This window comes from Amphiprion ocellaris, chromosome 15, assembly GCF_022539595.1.
Source record: "Amphiprion ocellaris isolate individual 3 ecotype Okinawa chromosome 15, ASM2253959v1, whole genome shotgun sequence".
NCBI lineage: Eukaryota > Metazoa > Chordata > Actinopteri > Pomacentridae > Amphiprion > Amphiprion ocellaris.
In genome coordinates this window covers 30,790,836-30,811,603 of record NC_072780.1, presented here as the reverse complement: position 1 = coordinate 30,811,603, position 20,768 = coordinate 30,790,836, and the positions used below count along the sequence as shown (strand labels likewise).

The following is a 20,768-nucleotide window of genomic DNA, read 5'->3' as shown; positions in this document are numbered from 1 at the left end:
AAAAATACAAGAAAAATATGAGAAAGGGATGAGAAAGATGAGAACAATATGACATAAAGATAAGGAAAGATGAGAAAAGATTAGAAAAGATGAGAAAAGACAACAAAAATTCAAAAAAGATTAGAAAAGGATGAGAAAAAAGGAAAAGATGAGAAAAGGATAAAAATGCTGGAAAAGATGATGAAAAGGATAAAATGGTGAGAAAAACATGAGAAAACATATAAAAGATAAGAGAAGATGACAAAAATAGAAAAGATGAGAGAATGATGAAAGATGAGAAAAAGATGAGAAACAATAAGAAACAGAAAAAAGGATGAGAAAAGATGGCAGAAGCAAAAAAATAAATAAATCCGCCAGAAATTGTTTGGAATGGTCAAAAAATATGAGAAAACGCAGATTTCTGTCACATAATTGATTGATAAGCAAATTATTTTGTAAATCAATTAATTGATTTAGGTCATTTATTGGTAAATTTTCTGATATTACAAAGATATGATAAAGGAGAATAAGTTGAGAAAAGATGTGAAAAAGATGAAAAAATATTTTAAAAGATTAAAAAAGGTGAGAAAAAGAGAAGAATAGATGAGAAAAAGATGGGAAAAGATGAGAAAAAGATAAGAAAAGATGAGAAAAAGATGAAAAAGATTAGCAAAAGACAAAAAAGATGAGAAAAAATGAGAAAATAGAAGAAAAAGATAAAAAGATGAGAAAAAGATATGAAAAGGTGAGAGAAACAAAAAAAAAAAAAAATCAGCCAGAATTTGGAGGATTAATCATTATTATGTGTAGTGTTGCTTTAGTCAACGGAAATTATGACGAAATATCGTCGTCAACGTACCTTTATCACTTGATGAAAACGAGACGAAACGTAAATGGTGGTTATGTGACGATAACTATAATAAAATATATAATACAATATTGTTGACGAATAAAAATTAGACGAAATTTGGTTTACAAACTAAAAACTCTGCTGAAATGTCTTAATTTTCGTTGAGCAAAACGAGACGAGACGAAATTATTTCATCTCGTCTCGTTTTCGTCAAGTGATAAAGGTCCATTGACGACGATATTTCGTCATAATTTTCGTTGACGAAAGCAACATTAATTATGTGAACCCGTTTGGCTTGAGCATAATAAATATAAAAGTCCCACATTCCTGCCTGACTAAATACCAAAAAGATCTATCTCACAAGTGAATAATATTGATAATAACAAGGTTTTATTTTAACTTTAGGAGTTAAAAATAGCACTGGAATGATGCTGAATGAATCATGATGCTATGTCATTACACTGAAACTGGAAAATAATGTAGAATAATATGACATGTGTGTTCTTAGAGCTACAACACAATCAATCATGACTCACAAAAACACTCAACATCAATTAATTGATTTGGGTCATTTTGGATAAAATATCTCAGATTCCAAAGATAAGACAATAAAAGGACAATAACAATGTAAGATTAAAAAAAGATGAGAAAAACAGAGAAAAATGTAAAAAAAAAAAGATGAGAAAAAGATGAGAGAAGATGAGAAAAGATTTAAAAAGATAAGAAAAATGAGCAAAGATGATTAGAAAGAGCTAGAAAAGACAAGAAAAAGGTGAGAAAAGAAAAAGATTTTTAAAAAGATGAGGAAAAAGAAAAATATGAGAAAAGATAAGAATTTTTAAAAAAAAGCTTAGAAAAAATATTAGAAAAGATGAGAAAAGGTACAAAAAGGATTTTAAAAAGATAAGAAAAATGAGCAAATATGATTTAGAAATCTAAAAAAAAGATGAAAAAGATTAGAGAAGAACAAGATTTTTTAAAAATGAAAAAAATATGAGAATAAAATGAGAAGATGAGAAAAAGGTGAGAAAACATGAGAAAACATTTCTTAAAAATAAGATAAATGGGCAAAGACGATCTTTAAAAAGCTAGAAAAGATGGGGAAAAGTATAAAAAAATTAGAAAAAGATTTTTTAAAAAGATGAGATGAGAAAAGGATGAGAAAATATAAGAAAAATATGAGAAAAGGTGAAACAATATGAGAAAAATATGAGAAGATTAGAAAAAGGTGAGAAAAGATGAGAAAACATTTTTAAAAAATAAGAATGGACAAAGATGATTTTTAAAAGTATAAAAAAATAAGAAAAGGATAAAGCGGAGCAAAAATGAGAAAAAGATGAGAAAAGGATGAGAAAACATAAGCAAAGGCAAGAAAAAGATGACAAAAGATGACAAAAGATAAGAAAAGATGACAAAAGATGAGAAAAACATGACAAAAGATGAGCAAAAGTGAGAAAAAGACGAGAAAGATGAGAAATATGAGAAAAATATGACAAAAAGATAAGAAAAGATGACAATACTTGACAGGATGAGGAAAAGATATGAAAAAGATGAACAAAAAAGATGAGGAAAAATTTTAGAAAAAAAACAAAAAAAAAAGAGAAAAAAGATGACAAACAAAAAAAAGTGTCCAGAAAGTGCTTGGAATTTGGAGGGTTAAACATTATGATGTGAGCATTCAGTGGATCAAAACTGGAAAAATCATGTAGTATAATACAACGTGTGTTCTTAGAGCTGCAAAACAACCAGTCATGACTCAGAAAAACAGTCAACAGAGGAGGACGTTGAAGAAGAAGATAAAAATTGCTGCTTCCATCCTGAATGTGGAACTTTACCCTATAAGAAGTTCAACATTTAACTATCTGACATGGAAACAGCAGTGAAGCAGACATTCTATAATGTTTTTACTGCATTAACGAGTAAATCTGAGGAAGAGAAAACAACATCAGGAGGAGGATCAGCAGCCAACGGTTGTCATGTGTCCGTTCATGTGACGAGTGATTCAACAGTCTGACAGCATCCCTGCTCTCTAAAGCTGAGCAGCAGCTGCCCGTCGTTGCCATGGAGCGCGATATGGAGCATTATGTCGCTACCTAACGCACCTCTGAGATCGTTTTCACGCCGACCTACGATGTGCCGAGTAAAACGTACACAAAGAGTCCGATAATTATCATGTGATCATTGTAATTAGCATCACGGCTCCAGAAAGAGTCCCTTAATGGAGCCACTGAAGGCCACAAACTCTGATCATCATCATCGTCATCTAGGACACAAAAAATCCTCCAATGTGGCTCCAATTATCTCCAATTACGGCCAATGATGCCTCGGACACAAAAGTCGTCTTACCTGAACTAGAAACTAGAGTCTATTATGGAATCAGTGAACAGAAAGTTGTGTTTTTCCTCTAAATACTCAGATTTTTATTTCTCCTGCATGCGAGAAAACAGCAAACTGCAGAAATTAAAACACAGTATACACATAACTGTGTTTTATTTGTGTACTATAAGTGTAAAAACATCTATATTATGGAATTTTCCTGCATCTTCTGCTAGAAATGAGGTGAAGCTGTGGTTACAAGGATTTGGTCGCCACCTAGTGGAGGTTCAGGTGCATTAAAATCCACCAGGAATCACAGATCTTGCATTAAATAAACTTCAGCTCCTGTTGATATTTTGTGTATTTGTGAGGCTCATTAATCAAACACCTTTTATGTCTACATTAAAATACTTTTGGACATTTCAGTTTGTAAACTGTGTTTTCCGTGCTCTTCAAGCTGTTTTTAGATCAATATTGGTGCAAAAATGCAGAAAAAAAACCTTCTTTAAATCACCTTAAACAAATTAATGTGACTAAAGGCAGTTCAGACTGTGATGAAAGTGACAAACAAATGCTATTAAGTCATTTACTCAAGAATAATCCCATTTTTGTTTGTCAAATGGTCAAAAATGACGCTTTTCTGTCACATAACTTAACACAGACTCATTGCCTTCACTGTACACACAACAGAACTGCAACAATTAATCGATTAATCAGCTATTTTGCAAATTTATTAATTGATTTGGGTCATTATGGGGTAATCTGTTACAGTCTCTGTCTTCATCACAGCAATTTTTATGGACATTTTGGTTTGTAATAGATGTAAAACTGCAGAGAAAAGTGCAGTAAACCATGTCTTTTGTGCTCTCAGATGTTTTTGGATCAATATTGATTCTAAAATGTAGGAAATAATCTTTCCTGAATCATTTTAGGTAATTTAATGTGTCTGAAAGGAGTTTAGACAGTGATTTCCGTTTGTTACAGATGTAACAAACAGGTTAATAGAAAGCAGTGAAAGTCTAAAAGTGGTTTAACTTTTCCTCACAGACACTCCTAGATGGACAGTAATGATAAATAAGCTCTTATTGCTGCAGCATATCAATGTAAACATGGACCACAAACTCCCACTGAGGACTGAAGGTCTCACCAGGGTGACGGTGAGGCTGAGAACTCGTCCTTTGCAGTCCACAAACAGAACGCTGTCCTCGTACCAGGGGTCCAGGTGCAGGTAGTTGTACATGCCGAAGGCTCGCATGTGTTCCAGAGTGTAGTGAGAATCCTTCAGCTTCACCTCCTCCACAGCTGCAGTGCACAGGAAGAGACAAACGGAGGAAATTACACAACACTAGACGGTATTTAGATTGTTGGTATTCAGTTTTTACAAAGTATTTTATGAGACAAACTTATGATTACTGCAGCTGTTATTTAACAAAGACCGAATCTGTTGATCATCATGTCAAATATTGGTATAAACTCAATGTTATTTTTTCAACTAATATTTGGAAGATTTGAGTATAAAATCGTTACTTAAGTGCCATTGCCTTTATTTAAAGTAATTCACTTAAAATAGACTCAAGAGGTTTATTGTCATGAGCACAGAAAACTAGACAGTTAAACTATACAATGGATTCATATATATTTTGCAAGAATTGTTATTATCAGTAACTCTGCTGTTATTCTAATCATCTGATCATCAAACAATAAGTTACTCTCTGAAAACATACAACTGCTTACAAGCAACAACGGAAGCTGTAAATTCAGAGGAAATTTAAATTTTAAGAAGCCAGCAATCTCAAAATGGGTACAGCTATGACACAATTCAAGAATATTTATGAAAAAGAAGGCGGCTTGAAAAATATAATTATGTGAAACAGTAAAGGTGTTCTTTGGGTTTCTTAAGATGTACACAAGTATGCATTTTAAAGCAAATAGGAAGATATGAGATGTAAAGATCTGCAGCTGGTCGGAGTAAAGTTAAACTTCATCCAACTTCTTTTTAAGAGCTTTGGTTTCATTTTGTGTGATTTGTCTTTTGGTTGTTTTTTTGTTTTTGTTTTGTTTTGCTTTGAAGGAATTGGAGCATGTCTGAAATAAATCAGTTTTCGAAAAAAATTTGCAGTGGATTAAGATAAACAGATTTTAAGGCACTCCTCATTTTCTTAGTGACCATCTGAACACCCGAGAGATTTAACCCTCCTGTTTTCCTCATTTATAGGCACCAAAAAATATTGTTCCCTTGTCTGAAAAAAATCCAAAAACTCTGCAAAAAAATTCCCCAAACTTCAGAAAATTTGCAAAACCTTCAGGAAAAAAACAAGTTTAGTAACAAGTGTGAAAGAAGATACACTCACCAGCCTCCTGACTAGATATCATTTATCTGTGAAATTTCATGCAATCAAATCTATAAATTATATTTTCACGATGCTTTTATATTTACAGCTTCTGTTGTGAAAAGGGTGATAATTCTACTTTATGTTGAAGATATAGTGATTTGTGATGGTGCGCTGGACTGCATTGCTTTCAAAAGCATTCCTAAAATTTGGACTACTGCACATAAGTGTGACAAAATTTCAGGACCACTTTAATTGGAACACAGTCCAGCTCAACTGTAACCACATGAATAATAAAAAATAAAGCAGAATTATTACCTTTCGTGGAAATTTCAACAAAAACGAAAAACTTAGAAGCTTTGCAAGATGGCAGCTCTGTGACATAAGACTAAATTAAATTCTGCAGGTGCAGCTGATAAAAAGTTATCATGGAGTGGAGTGTATCAGAGCCAGGAATCAGTGCTGAGCTAGCCGACATGCTAACTGTGCCGTAAGTTAGTTTCTCTCACCTGCGTCCAGCTCCACGTTGTACGTCGGGATGGCGTCCAGAGACAAGCGGTAACTTTCAAAGTTTGGGTCCAGCAGGTCTCTGTTGACCTTCAGGGAATAGTTAGACGCTGTCATGTCTCCCGAATGGGGCTAACTTACTCACAAGTTTATGTGCAGCAAGATGATGATGCTGGGGAAGTCGGCAAGACACACGCTTCCTGTTTTGTGTCGCACGGAGCCATTTTGAAGCGGACGCCACCGCCGCTGTGCTCATGGGAAATATTCTGTGTGTGTTGTTGCTTAAAAGTCGAAGACTCCCGTAAGAATCGTGATTATTTTGTCATAATAGCTAAATGTATTTTTAAGGATATTTTTCATTAGTATAAAAGATTTATATGGACATTATTTTGAAATTAGTCGCTTATTTCGCGTGTTGTTTGAAAATTAACCGCTCCGAGGCCGGAACGGTTGCGCTTTCGAAGCGTCCGACGGAGCCGTTTCGTTAAGGGACCGAGTGTTCCCCAGCTGATCCATCCCGACAAAAGGTAACGTCTACCTGTTAGCTAGCTGCATTTTTAAACAGCTTTTCGCGTTTCTGTGCGCTTAAACGTGAGCGTTCCGGTGTTTGTGTGTGTTTCCAGGCGGAACATGAGCAAAGACTCCCAGATGAGGGCTGCGATCAACCAGAAGCTGATAGAAATGGGAGAACGGGAGCGGTGAGCGACGCTTCCTCTGCACTGATTTGGCGCTGAACGGTTCTGATCAGATGAATTAAACATAATGTCACCTGGATGTGTGTGCGCAGGTTGAAAGAGCTGCTGAGGGCGAAGCTGGTGGAGTGTGGATGGAAGGATCAGCTGAAGGCACACTGCAAAGGTACCGACTGGGGCTTTAGATGTGGGATCATGGGGATGTTGTGGTTCTGTGAAGCTCTGTCACTGAAATTACCGCCTCCTGTGTGCAGATGTGATCAGAGAAAAGGGTCTGGAGCACGTCACAGTGGAGGACCTGGTCACAGAAGTCACACCTAAAGGCAGAGGTAGAGTTCAGACACGAAATAAACAAACAAAACAACACAATTCTGCACTTATGAGCAGGATTTTAGGTTGTTGAAGTGACTTTAGGTTTAATTCTGACTTGCAACGCTGGTTCACTTCTTAGCTGAACATCTAACCTGCTCTGGAGCATTTTAGTGTTCAAGATAACCGATCAATACGTAATAAAACACCTCATTTTTATCGGTAAATTCTCCAACCCTGCAGGAAAACCTCAAAACCAGCTCACTGTATGATTGCCCAGTTTACTTATTTTATTTCAGAATAGAATAGAAGAGTTTAATTGTCATGTGCGCAGGTACATTGGCTGTGTATATGAGGTAAATAGGTAAATAATATCATCATTGTCAAGTGCAATATATGTGTTTACTTTCAATTCACTCTCTACGTATCCATCTGCTTTTTATGTAGTTTGCGGTTCACATTTTGTACTTATGTTATTTTATTTTTTTAGATTCTGTTCCTTGACATCCATTTAGACACTTTACACACTTGGACATTTTGTGTTTTGTACTTCAATTCTAATCGTGTATATGTCACTTATCTTTGTTTATCGTACTCTGGCAAACCAATTTTCTCCGGGATGAATAAAGTTGATCATATCTAATCTTAAATAAAAAATAAAAATAAGATAAAAATTATTTAAAATGTAGGAGCAGCAGCAATAATAAAAAAAGAAAAATGCAAATGTGCATTATAAAAATAAAATAAGTACACATTATAGAAGAGCACTTTGTATTTTTAAAAAGAGTTTTAAAACGTAAGATACCCTGAGAAGTACAGGAATGCATCCCGCTTATATCTTATTGCTTTCGTTGCTTTTAGATGCTGCTTTTCTTATGTTATGTCATTTTGTTTTTCTGAACAATATCTGGCACAAGAACGTCCTTCAGGATTAATAAAGTTTTATCTTATCATTGTTCTATAGGCCTTTATATATCGATAAAATCCTAAAACAGAGACAGATAAAATCACTAAAACCTTTAGATCTGCGGCAACACCGATCAGTTTTCCATTTGTTCTTTACTTCTTATGAAAAACATTTACCACCACCAAACTGCTGGAAGAATAAAACTGCGTAGCAAGCTGTAAAAAATATCTCATTAACCCTCATGTCGTCCTGCAGGTCAAAATTGACCCGGTTTAAAGTTTGAAAATGTGGAGAAAAAATATATTTTCACTGTGAAACTTCTGACGTCAACATTTTCAACATTTTTGGGAAATCTTTGAACATTTTTGGGTGGAAAAAAAGAAATGTTAAAAATGTATCTTAAGAACATTTACAAAAAAATCAACCAGAATCCAGTGAATTTCGCTGGATTTTGGTTGATTTTTATGTGAATGTTCTCAAAGAAAATATTAGAAGTTTTACTGATATATATGTAATCACTTTAGATATTTTTAGGATTTTTTGGGAAGATTTTTACTCATTTTTTGAAAATTTTTACAAGAATTTTCTAAAATATTTTTTCTAAATAATAATTTTAATAATTTTTCTAAAATAAAACTTTGAAGAGAAACTTTTCAGGAATTATTGGAATTTTTTTCCTGAAGGTTTTCGTAATTTTCAGAAATTTGGGGATTTTTTTTTTTGCAGAATTTTTGGATTTTTTTCAGACAAGGAAACAATATTTTTTGGTGCCCATAAATGAGGACAGCAGGAGGGTTAAATGTCAAATTACTGAATTTATCCTCTACATCACTGTGAAAAACATTTTATTTTCACGACTTAATAATTTATGCATTATATTTAATAATAATTCATCTTTTTGTCAGTAGTGTAGAGGGACTACTTATTTAATTTGGTTATATAACCATGTGATTCATGATGATAATTAAACTGAATCTTAAATCTTGAATAAGAAAGCAGCGGTATAGAAATTATTCTACACTGAGGGACAGTGATATTCATAAGCACATTAATAAAGTCTGCAGCTTTTTTTGCAGTTTTCTTTCAGACTTTGGTTGCAGCATCTGTGCTGTTTTTAGCCTGTCATATATTTTAAGCCTCTCTCATTGTTTAGAGTTATAGTTTTTCTTGTGAGAAATATTTGAAGCTGTACATGCTTACTATGCTACACACGAGTCCGCCTCCTTTGAATTGTGTACTTCTGTTCATTTTTACTCACTCTCAGACCATTTAAAAGAATAAAACTGTCTTACACACCAGAAAACACATCTAAGTAGCACATCAGTAAAATATCCAGTTGTAATTATAGTCACATCTACTTGTTAATGAGGTCGTAGTGAAACTGATAAGTTTGTTAACGTTCACTCAGTCTGCAGCTTTTTGCAGTTTTCCCTCCTGTTATTCCTGCAGCAGCTGCATTAATTTAAAACCTTTGTATTTCTCTACTATTTCAATTTGTGCTTTGTTCGTAAAATGCATCACGCTGATGCCAGTAAATGTGCGATTGTCCATCTGTTACCAACTCATGCAAATGTGGTCGTATGCAGGTTCAGAAATCCTGAAATACTCCTGCAGTAGTTTGCTTTAGTGACTCTAGATAATAAAAACATTCGCAAAATGTTATGAAATTGTAGCATAAAATATGGATATTTACATGGATATTTGTCAAATTGTATTTGGTTTTATGATATACTTTCCGAAATATTAAAAAAAAAAAAATTGCCTGTCGAACCACCATCTTGCACATTAAAACTTGACGCTGTGTTTGAACAATTTCTCAGGAACTATTTAAAATAGGAAGTGAATATTTTCTGGTTTCTTTCCTCCTCTGACAGTAAACTAAATACTTTTGCACTGTGGACAAAAGACATTTGTCATCTTGGGCATTTTATAGACCAAATAATTAATTGATTAATTGAGTAAATTATCAACAGATTAATAAACAGTGAAAATGAACATGAGTTGCAGCCCTATTAGAGCACTGACAAGGTTAACGATCCCTCGGTTCATGCTTCAACACGCTCTAATAAATGCAAAACATTCAAATTCTCTTAATAACCTTTAATTTATTTAGATTTTCAGTCCAATCAAATCAAATCCTTTTAAAATGTCACCCTATTTTACTTAGCTTTCATAAGCATTTTAACGTTTCAATAATTAATGTGGAATTTTACACCACTTTTTTTGTAGATTTTAAGAAAACAACCTCTAATGTGTTCATAACTGAGCTTCAGTAATGCTGCTAGGTGTCAGAATGCATGGAGATATGAGATCCCAGAATCAGCCACAAGGAAGAGGCTCTGGCAGAATAACAGCTCAATAAGGGAACCGAGTGTGATATTATAAGCTGAGATTTATAACTGAATTATTCCATAACCCAATGAATGTGATTAAGCTAACTTGAATACCTATTTTTATAATCTTTGTTTGAAACTAACTGAAATCAAAAGAGTAATTCACTGTTACCCATTAGATGGAGAGCTGGTACAGTGATTCTCTGACGATTAATTCAATTAATTTAGGCGATAACAAGCTCACTTTTTTAGCTTTGTGCAACGGTAAGCTAACTGGTTGGTAGTTTTTGCATTTGCGTGAAAATATTCTCCTCTCAAGCTGATCTTTAAAATAACACACTTTTGTACATTTAAAGTAAATGATATATAATTTGTTCATACGTGAGGTTTAGTAATGCTCTTATGTGAATTTTGTGATTGTTTGACAGAGACAGACTAGCTTCCCCTTATTTGCTGCCCTCATGCTAAGCTAAGCTAACTGACTGCTACCTTTAGCATTAGCATACAGATATCGGTGCAATAAATCCTCTTAAACTGTTCCTCTATGAGTGTTTTTAATTTTTTTAAATATCATTTTACACTCCGATTTTTTACATTTTATGCAAACACCATGTAATATGTTCTTAACTGAGCTTTAATGGTGCTGCTATGTGGATTTGATTATTTTTGGAAACAGACCGTCTAGCCGTTTTTCCTCATTTGCAGTCGTGCTAACCTAACTGGCTGCTATTACAGACAATAGAGCTTGTTTTTATATAAATTGACCTGTAATTATCAACTTTCGTAAACTAATACAGAATTTTATGCTCTCATCTGTGTACATTTTAAGTAAATGATATATCATTTGTTGAAAAGGGAGCTTTTATAATGCTGTTGTGTGAATTTTGTTATCAGTTGTCAGATGCAAATCTGCCTGCATGAGATAAAAGTGCTGCTTTTCAGGCTTCTACCGAGAAACCAAATGATTGAAGTTTTTATTTAAGAAATAACCTTGATTGTGCTGCTAAGCAAGCAGCATAGGGATTCTAAATGTAGTAAAGCAAGTAATAATGATAATAAAATCCATCTTTTATGTGTGTTCACCTTTGTAAACTAAAGAGCTTAGAAGTTAGAGAGGAAGCTGCTGCCTCAAATACTTTGTCTACCTCTAAATACCTGCAGAAATAGTAAAATCACCTTACAATATAATGCAGTTCAAGATTACAGACAATAACAGAGCTGTATTCTAACTCAAAATTCAGCCAAAGCATTTTACAGAACTCAGCTGTAGGTCCTAAACAGCAAAACGGTAAACTCTGAACAAAATCTGACCCAGATGGGAGCATTATTAAAGCAAAATCAGCCTCATATGTTGGTAAATTTCAACATGAAGACAACATAGAAGCAGTTTTGCACATATAATACTAACTTATAGACCCCTAAGAACACCAGTTTTTGTCCAGAGTCCACGTCAACATTTTGTTAAAATAAGTCTAATTAGTAGTAGTAAGTCATATTTACCACACATCAAATTCTACTGATGTTTAACCTCAAAAGCTGGTGAAATGTCGACCAAAGACTGGATTTTGTTAGAAAAATGATCCAACCATCCATATATATACACTTACAAAAACGTTATGGGGCCACATTACCACAGTTGTTTGAGAATTGGCACTTGTTTCCATTTTCAATGGCCAATCATTTCTCATTATTGTCATTTTGAACACATTTTGAGAGATTTTTGACAAATTTCAAGTCAAAATAGCTAAAACTGGCTTAGCACAGATCACATTCTACTGATGTTAGAGCCTGAAAAGTTGGTGAAATGTCGACCAAAGACTGTATTTTAGTAGGAAACATGGATCCATCCATATATGGACACTTAAAGGAACTTTATGGGGCCACAATACCACAGTTGTTTGAGAATTGTGCACTTTTTTCCCCATGTTCAAGGGCCAATAATTTCTCATTATTGTCATTTGAGCACATTTTGAGTAATTCTGGACAAGTTTCAAGTCAAAATAGCCAAAACGGCTTCCCACACATCAGATTCTACTGATGTTAGAACCTCAAAAGTTGGTGAAATGTCGACCAAAGACTGTATTTTAGTAGAATCATTTTATTGTACTGTGGTGTTACTTCATTTTCCATCCCTGTTTTTGTGTCCTGTGCAGCACTCGTCCCCGACAGCGTGAAGAAAGAGCTGCTGCAGAGAATCCGAGCTTTTCTAGCTCAACACGCCACCTTGTGAACGAGCCGACTCTCGTCTAGACGATTTTTTTACTCACCTGTAGACCCACAACTATAAAAACCCAACCAACCAATGTTTGTTCTCATTGTGAGCGATGCTGAAGTGTTAATTTTATTTTGTATTGTGTGTTTTCATATTGATTTTAGTTTGTTATGCAGCAGTTTTTTGGAGAAAAAGAATAAAAAATAAAATCATGCCTATTTTGGTCACTGAGGCTCCTGATTCTGTTTTGTTTTAGAAATATTCAACTTGTTATTCTCAACAAACAGCATAAAGAGTGATTTTTATTTAAATTTTTCACACATAATAAGAAAATAAACCACGTTCCACCATTTCTTACTGCATGTCTCTGGCTACATGTCAGTTTTACAGTTAATTTAAAGTTTTTATTGCTTGTTTTTATAGCTTTAACCAGCTTAAATCCTCTGGTACAATCTTAATAATGTTGATTCCTCACCACACCTGTTGTGGAAATCCAAACTCAGTATCCTGTTTCAAATCTCACTTTTGCATTTTTCCTGTCTGATGGTAATTATTTTATCTTCTTACACAGTAAGTCCTATCTTTTTTTTATTTACCTTTATTATATGTTTTATTGTAAAGTGCTTGTTGATTTATTATTGTTATTGGTGGTGCTAAAAATAAGACTGTAAACCGTCAGTATGACAAAAATGTCATTGCCTAACTCGTACTTTGTAGTTACGCAAGAAATGTGTCGCATAAATACTGAGTGCTTCATAATTATGTCTTTTTACTAATAAATTGAGCTTTTATGAATAAATAATACTTCTGATATGTAATTTTCTATTAACTCAGCCCTTCTATGTAATTTATTGTTTCTATCATCAAAAATAATCCAGTTTATCTATGATATTTATTGCTGTGGTGAAACATCTGTACGACATGAGATCATCCTTTTCCCTTCCGGGAATCGGACTTGGTGTTGTGTTCAATGTCCCTCAGAAGAAGTCGGGCCACATGAACTGGTGTTCACTCATCCTGAGTCACCGTCTGAACCTGACGGACAACTTACAGTATCTGCTTTAAGTTCCTGTTTTTTCACAGTTTAAGACTTTGTGGAAAGATTGATCACACAGGCCTGAAATGACAGTGACAGGAGGGTATTAGTTTGGTGTGTGGGTTGTATGTGTCGTCATACAACAGGTTCTTATGTGTGGTTACAGCTGTCAGCGTTATTTAGAGGGAAAAAAACATCTGAGCAGGTTTCAACCCACAGAACTAAAGTTTAACACAAAGCTTTAATAAATGCTCATGCCTCAATCTCATTGCCCTCAATTCCATGAATAAAATTAAAACCCAATATCTTTTGATTAAAGGATATTTTCACGAATGTACTCGTTAGCTTTACTGTCAAAACTTGCTCATGTTTGTATGCTTGTGAAGCTACAGCTGGTCAGTTATCTTAAATTACCACACAGTTTAAAAAAAAACAGTTAAACCACAACTTTTTTGCAAATGTTTTCGTACATTTTGAGCAAACAGATTATAATATGTTCATAACTGAGCTTCATTGTTGCTGTTAGCTATATTTTATTACCTTTGGGCAGAGCCAGGCTAGCTGCTTTCCCTTGTTTGCAGTCTTTGCATTAAGCTAACTAGTTTTAGCATTAGCACAGAGTTGCAGCTACTTTCTTCTCAAACTATTCCTTTAAAATGTCACACTATTTTACATAGCTTTAATAAACAGTTCTTACTTTTTGATAATATGGAATTTTACACCAGTTTTTTGTAGTTTTTAAGAAAACAAAATATGTTCATAACTGAACTTTACTGTTGCTGTTAGCTATCATTTATTACTGCTTTCCCTTTATTGTCACACTATTTTTACGTAGCTTTAATAAGGATTCATACTTTTCAATAATTAATATGGAATTTTACACAAGTTTTTATTTGTAGATTTAAAGAAAATAACTTGTAATATGTTCATAACTGAGTTTTAGCAATGCTGCTAGGTGTTATCTTTCAAGCCAGGCTGATTGTTTTAGCTTGTTTGCAATCTTTGTACCAAGTTAAGCCAACGAGTTGGTAGTTTTGGCATTTGTTGATTTTATATGAATTAAATTTTTATCAATTTTCATTAGTTAATATAGAATTTTATTCTTTCATTTTGTACATTTTATTTAAATGATATATATTTTGTTTATAAGTGAGCTTTAGTGGCTTTGCAGCGTTAATTTTGTCATCATTTGTCAGAGGCAGACTAGCTTTCCCTATGCTAAGCTAAGCTATCTGACTGCTAGCTTTAGCAATAAATCTTTTCTCAAATTGTTCCTCAAAAAACCCTTGAGCTTCACAAACACGTAGTTATTATTAGTGTTTTTAATTATTTGAAATATCATTTGACACTCATATTTTTGTACATTTTCAGCGAACACAGAATAATATTTTCATAACTAAGCTACTAGATACTGTTATCTTCAGACAGAGCCAGACCAGTTGTTTTTCCTTGGTTGCAGTCTTTGTGCTAAGCTAAGCTATCTGGCTGCCATTAGCATACAGAAAACGGAGCCTGCTCCCAAGCTAGTGTTTAAAAATGGGCCTCAGTGTTGCATAAATTCATAGATAATTATCATATAGTAATTAATTAATATGCCACACTCTTACTATACTGTTGCTATAATAATTTAATTTGTGTTGACAGCTGATTACGCTGATGCAATTTTGAGATATTTTTAGCAATGTGGTGCGACATGTTTTTATTTTTGTGTTTGACTTTAGAAACAAGATAATTCTTAATAAAAAAAAGTAATAATTTAAAGCTTTGTATTAATTGGTGATAAGTGATTGATGGACTTGCTCCTTGTTGAACTTTGTGTATATTTAAACATCTGGTTGTCCAATTCTGCTGAGACATACTGAGCTAAATTTTGAATAAACACAAGTTCGCACACTTATGCTTTCTCACTGCAGTCATAAAAAGAGATTTTTATATATTAGACCACAAATGACATCCATTTTTAAAAAAAATCACTTTATTTGTAATTCCTCCACAGTTTGAGTCTTGTAATGTCTGATGATTTGTCTTTTGATACTGAAGTTGATGATTAAGTCCTTTTTTGAGTCTATGAACTACACTACAGACATGTCCCCATTAGAATTTATTATTCGTATTATTATTTTGTATTATGAAACCAAAAAAGAATTGTTGTCATTTTTCTCTCATAATCTCCTCCATTATCTTTTCTTGTTACAGAACAAAGCTCAGGGTAAAAATAGCATCAACAGAACAAACGTCACGACTGCCATTATCTACTTTAAGTAGGAATTCTTGTCGAGCTCTGCTGTTGTTCTGCTGCACGTTGTGTACGAGAACATTTCTTCACGCAATCACCTTTTCCTACCTGGAGGATCACATGAGCAAATGTAACACGATGCGCATTACATCTGAACTTTTTTGAAAGTCTGTCAGCCATGAAAAGACGAATGCTGTTGATTAAATCCGTACTTTAGATTCACATCAAACAGTCTCTCTGGGCGCCACTGGAGGCTGCTAAAGTGCAGATTTTCCTCCTGATGTTTGTCTCTCTTAAGCTTCCTCAGGTTTGGTTTTATGAGTAACAGTCATGCTTTAAACACAAGAAGGTGTTATCATCAGCTTTTAATAGAAGGAACTCACATTTATCCACATTACTACGTCTGCGAGCCAGAAATTCACAACAGTCTGACTCAAATCAGACAGAATTCAGAAAATACGTTGCTCCATCGTCTCAGAGTTTGTTTGGAGTTTACTTAGGAACTCTAAACTACGTTCAGAACTGGGTATTTTTGACAATTTATGACCTCTGTGTAGCTACACCAGTTGTTGTGGTCCTACCAATGATTCAAAAAACTGGAACTTTGTCTTACCACACATCAAATCCTACTGATGTTAGAGCCTCGAAAGTTGGTGAAACGTCGACCAAAGACTGTATGTTAGTAGAAATATGGATCCATCCATATACACCAACCAGTCGTGACATTATGACCACCTGCCTAATATGGTGTTAGTTCCCCTTTTCCTGACCAGTCGAGGCCTGGACTCCACTAGACCCCTGAAGGTGTCCTGTGGTATCTGGACTCCACTAGACCCTGAAGGTGTGCTGTGGTATCTGGACTCCACTAGACCCTGAAGGTGTGCTGTGGTATCTGGACTCCACTAGACCCTGAAGGTGTGCTGTGGTATCTGGACTCCACTAGACCCTGAAGGTGTCCTGTGGTATCTGGACTCCACTAGACCCTGAAGGTGTGCTGTGGTATCTGGACTCTACTAGACCCTGAAGGTGTCCTGTGGTATCTGGACTCTACTAGACCCTGAAGGTGTGCTGTGGTATCTGGACTCTACTAGACCCTGACGGTGTGCTGTGGTATCTGGACTCTACTAGGCCCTGAAGGTGTGCTGTGGTATCTGGACTCTGCTAGACCCTGATGGTGTGCTGTGGTATCTGGACTCCACTAGACCCTGAAGATGTGCTGTGATATCTGGACTCCACTAGACCCTGAAGGTGTCCTGTGGTATCTGGACTCCACTAGACCCTGACGGTGTGCTGTGGTATCTGGACTCTACTAGACCCTGAAGGTGTGCTGTGGTATCTGGACTCTACTAGACCCTGACGGTGTGCTGTGGTATCTGGACTCTACTAGACCCTGAAGGTGTGCTGTGGTATCTGGCACCAAGATGTTCGCAGCAGATCCTTTAAGTCCAGGAAGTTTTGAGGTGGAGCCTCCATGGATCGGACTTGTTTGTCCAGAACATCCCACAGATGCTGGATTGGATTGAGATCTGGGGAATTTGGAGGCCAAGTCAACACCTCAAACTGGTTGTTGTGCTCCTCAAACCTTTCCTGAACCATTTCTGTGGCTGAAAGAGGTCATCATGGAACACTGTTTCCTTGAAAGGGTGTTCATGGTCTGCAACAATGCTTAGGTAGGTGGTACATGTCAAAGTAACATCCACATGGACAGCAGGACCCAAGGTTTCCCAGTAGAACATTGTCCAAAGCATCTCACTGCCTCCGCTGGCTTGTCTTCTTCCCATAATGCATCCTGGTGCCATGTGTTCCCCAGGTAAGCACCTATCCATCCACATGATTTTTGACTCATTTTGGACAAACTTTAGGCCATTTTGGATGGATTTTACCAAATTTTTTTGACGCATTTTGCAAATTTTAGATACATTTTAGTCATTTGGGACATTCAGAAAATATTTTTGACAAGATTTATGTCATTTTAGACTAATTTTGAGTCATTTTGGGATCAATTTCGGATAAACTCAGGTAATTTTGGACAGGTTTGACCTAATTTTGGACACAATTTAGACAAATTTTAGGACTTTTAGAAAAGTTCTACTCATTTTGGACTATTTTGTGGGTAATTGTTGCAAAGATATATGTTATTGCGGACACATTTTGAGTCCAGTGTTGTGTATTTGCAATGCGCAGCTAGAAGCAGAACAGTGCACACAAGGACACGTTATTTTTGCACCTTCTTGTTCTCTTTGCACATTTGGGACTAATGTTGGGTCATTCTGGACAATTTTTTTATGAATTTTGGACAAATTTAAATAATTTGGGACAGATTTCACCTAGTTCACCACTGTTCCTTCCTTGGAACACTTTTGATAGATCCTGACCACTGCAGACCAGGAACACTCCACAAGAGCTGCAGTTCTGGAGATGCTCCGACCCAGTCGTCTTGTCAAACTCACTAAAATCTTTACGCTTGCCCATTTTTCCTGCTTCTAACATCAACTTTGAGGACAAAATGTTGCTGCGTAATAGATCCAACCCACTAACAGGAGCCATGATGAAGAGATAATCAGTTTTATTCATTTATAATAATAATAATAATAATAATAATAATAATAATAATAATAATAATAAATTTATTTATACAGCACTTTCAAGTCAAAGTGCTTTACAGGACAAGCGGAACAGATAAATTACAATAAAATGAGAACTGATCAAAACAATGGCTGAGAAGACACAATAACAACAATAAAACCGATAGACGTTATCTAAGAAGACACAGCACCTCAAAAGCTACGATTCATATTCAGCAGAGAACAAGCAGGTCTTTAGCTTTGCTTTGAACACCTCTAGTGAGCAAGCTTGCCTAATGTCAGATGGAAGAGCGTTCCATAAAGACGGTGCACGGAAATAAAAAGCCCACACCCCGACTGTCTTCACCTGTCAGTGGTCACAATGTTATGCCTGATCGGTATATATAGACTTATTGGAAGATTCCAATTTCAAGTGCCAGTAATTAGAAATGTTGCCTCTGTTGGAGCCATTTAATCAAATAGATCTACTGGCAACTATTCTGTTTGTGTTTTCACCAAATTTCATGGCTGTGGGAGTTTTATTTGTGGAGATATTGAACCCTTAAAATGGGTTCCCACATACAAAGTTTTTGGGGGTGAAGATACAGAAGTCCTCATAATTCAGCCAAAATATTTCATAGAACTCAGTTTGGGTCCCAAGTAGCAAGTCTAAACTAAATGTAAGATGTTGGAGCAACTATGAAGGACAATTAAACCTCATCTGAAGAAGTTTTCTTCTCCATTTGAACTGGGTTTGATCCTGAAGTGGTAAACCAGTGAGTGTTTTTCTGGCATCAGGCTGCGTGGAGGTCGCTGCAGTTTTCCAGATAAAAGTTGTAACAAAGGAAATGGTGTAATTCTTCCTTGTACTGTTTGGGAGGTTTGGAGGAAATGTGGTAGTTGATGAGGGCATCGAAACACACAGCGAAGCCTGAAAGTGGTGATTAAGTCTGAGGTTACCGTAAACGTCTGATTTCTGCCTCTTCAGCATGTCGTCACCCAGAACTAAAAATACGTTGAGTCCAGCATGTTCTGTTGCAAAATCTGGGTGTTGAAATTACACAGCTGTGAATATTCCTGACCTGCAGAAAGGCTCCAAAACATCTGGATCTGAACATCTGCAGAAACACCGCGTATTAGTATCCTCATGAAGTCTGTTTTAGTCGTATAAATATCCACATTGTTGAATAAAGCAGTCGATTTTTAACAGTTTCATTTGTTAAATTAAAAACAAAAGTGCAGTTTTTAATCACCATTGTTGTGTTTGATTTCAAGTTTTCACACTTTACTTTAGTAAAAATACTAATTAAGCACAATTATAAGTAAAAGTTCTGCAGTAAAAATGTCACATAAGTAAAAGTATATTAGTATAAACTATATGTACTGTATATATGTACTAAACACGTTAGAAAAATATTCAGTGTTGATGATATTACTGCTCATGGATTAATGTAAAAGCAGAATTTTACTGTGCAGCTGGTTTCAACTATTTTACTTCCAACTGCAACTAATGATTATTTATATTCTGAATTCATTTGTTGATTATTTTCTACATTTTTTTGATTAGTAAAATTCTGAAAATAGTGACAAAGGCCTTCCCAAGTGTGTTAAACAATTATCAAAATTTGCTAATTTTCCATTAATTGACAAATTAGATAACTAAATACTCATTTTGAATGAACAAAAATAAATATTTTGTAATCTTTTTATGTGTTTTGTGTAGAAAAATTAGTTTAACAACTACAAACGGATACTTGCAGTTTGTTTTTGAACTGTTATTTTACCATTTTCTCTAGTTTCATGACATTACGGATAATAACTAATATGATCGTAGTAAATAATGTTAATTTCCATGTTGACTGTAAAAAATTTAATTAAATAAGGCCCAAAATGTACATAATGTCCACATTAAAAATCGGAATTTTAAATAGTTTGGGTTCTTTTACAGTTTGTGGCCATAAAATTATTCAGTTTTACTCACATTAAATCTGATAAAAATACTGAAGTAATTAAAGATATTTGCTAATTTGTGTACAATTTTTATAGTTTATTTCCCACTATTTTTATTTTTTATTGCAGTTATTTATTTATTTATTTATTTATTTATTTGTATCCATCAAGCAATAATTTTGAATGAACAAGAATAATTATTTTATAATCTCTTTGCGTAATTTGTGTGGAGAAGTTTATTTACAACTACAAACTGACACTTGCAGTTTGTGACTCTATTTTTTATTTTATTTTTCTTGTTTTATTACAATACAGATGATGACTAATACAATTGCAGTAAAAAATATTAATTTCCATGTTGTCTTTAAAAAAATTTATTAAAATTTAAATAAAGTAAGCTTAAATTAAATTAAATTAACTATGGCATAAACTGCACATAATGTCCTCATTAAAAATCTGAATTTCTATAAATAGTTTGAGTTCTTTTACAGTCTGCAGCCTTAAAATTGCTCAGTTTACTTTGGTTAAATCAGATTTAGAAAAATTC

At 34.6% G+C, this 20,768-nt stretch overlaps 2 protein-coding genes across 2 annotated transcripts in view; one reads left to right on the top strand and one right to left on the bottom strand.

Annotated features, from left to right (window-relative positions):
• Positions 1-6,186, bottom strand: part of nudcd1 (NudC domain containing 1) — a 72,195-nt gene extending 66,009 nt beyond the window's left edge. The window contains exons 1-2 of the mRNA XM_055017698.1: positions 5,985-6,186; positions 4,293-4,447 (exon numbers count right to left, since the gene is read on the bottom strand). Of these exons, the coding sequence (XP_054873673.1) occupies positions 4,293-4,447; positions 5,985-6,099 (270 nt within the window). The 5' untranslated portion in view covers positions 6,100-6,186. The remainder of the gene's footprint in view (positions 1-4,292; positions 4,448-5,984) is intronic.
• A 121-nt stretch (positions 6,187-6,307) lies between these two features.
• LOC111568985 (ENY2 transcription and export complex 2 subunit) lies at positions 6,308-12,662 on the top strand. Its single transcript, XM_023270895.2, has 5 exons — positions 6,308-6,509; positions 6,606-6,680; positions 6,770-6,840; positions 6,929-7,003; positions 12,377-12,662. Exons 2-5 carry the CDS (start codon positions 6,613-6,615, stop codon positions 12,451-12,453), a joined length of 291 nt encoding a protein of 96 aa, XP_023126663.1. The 5' UTR covers positions 6,308-6,509; positions 6,606-6,612; the 3' UTR covers positions 12,454-12,662.
• Positions 12,663-20,768: the final 8,106 nt, after the last annotated feature.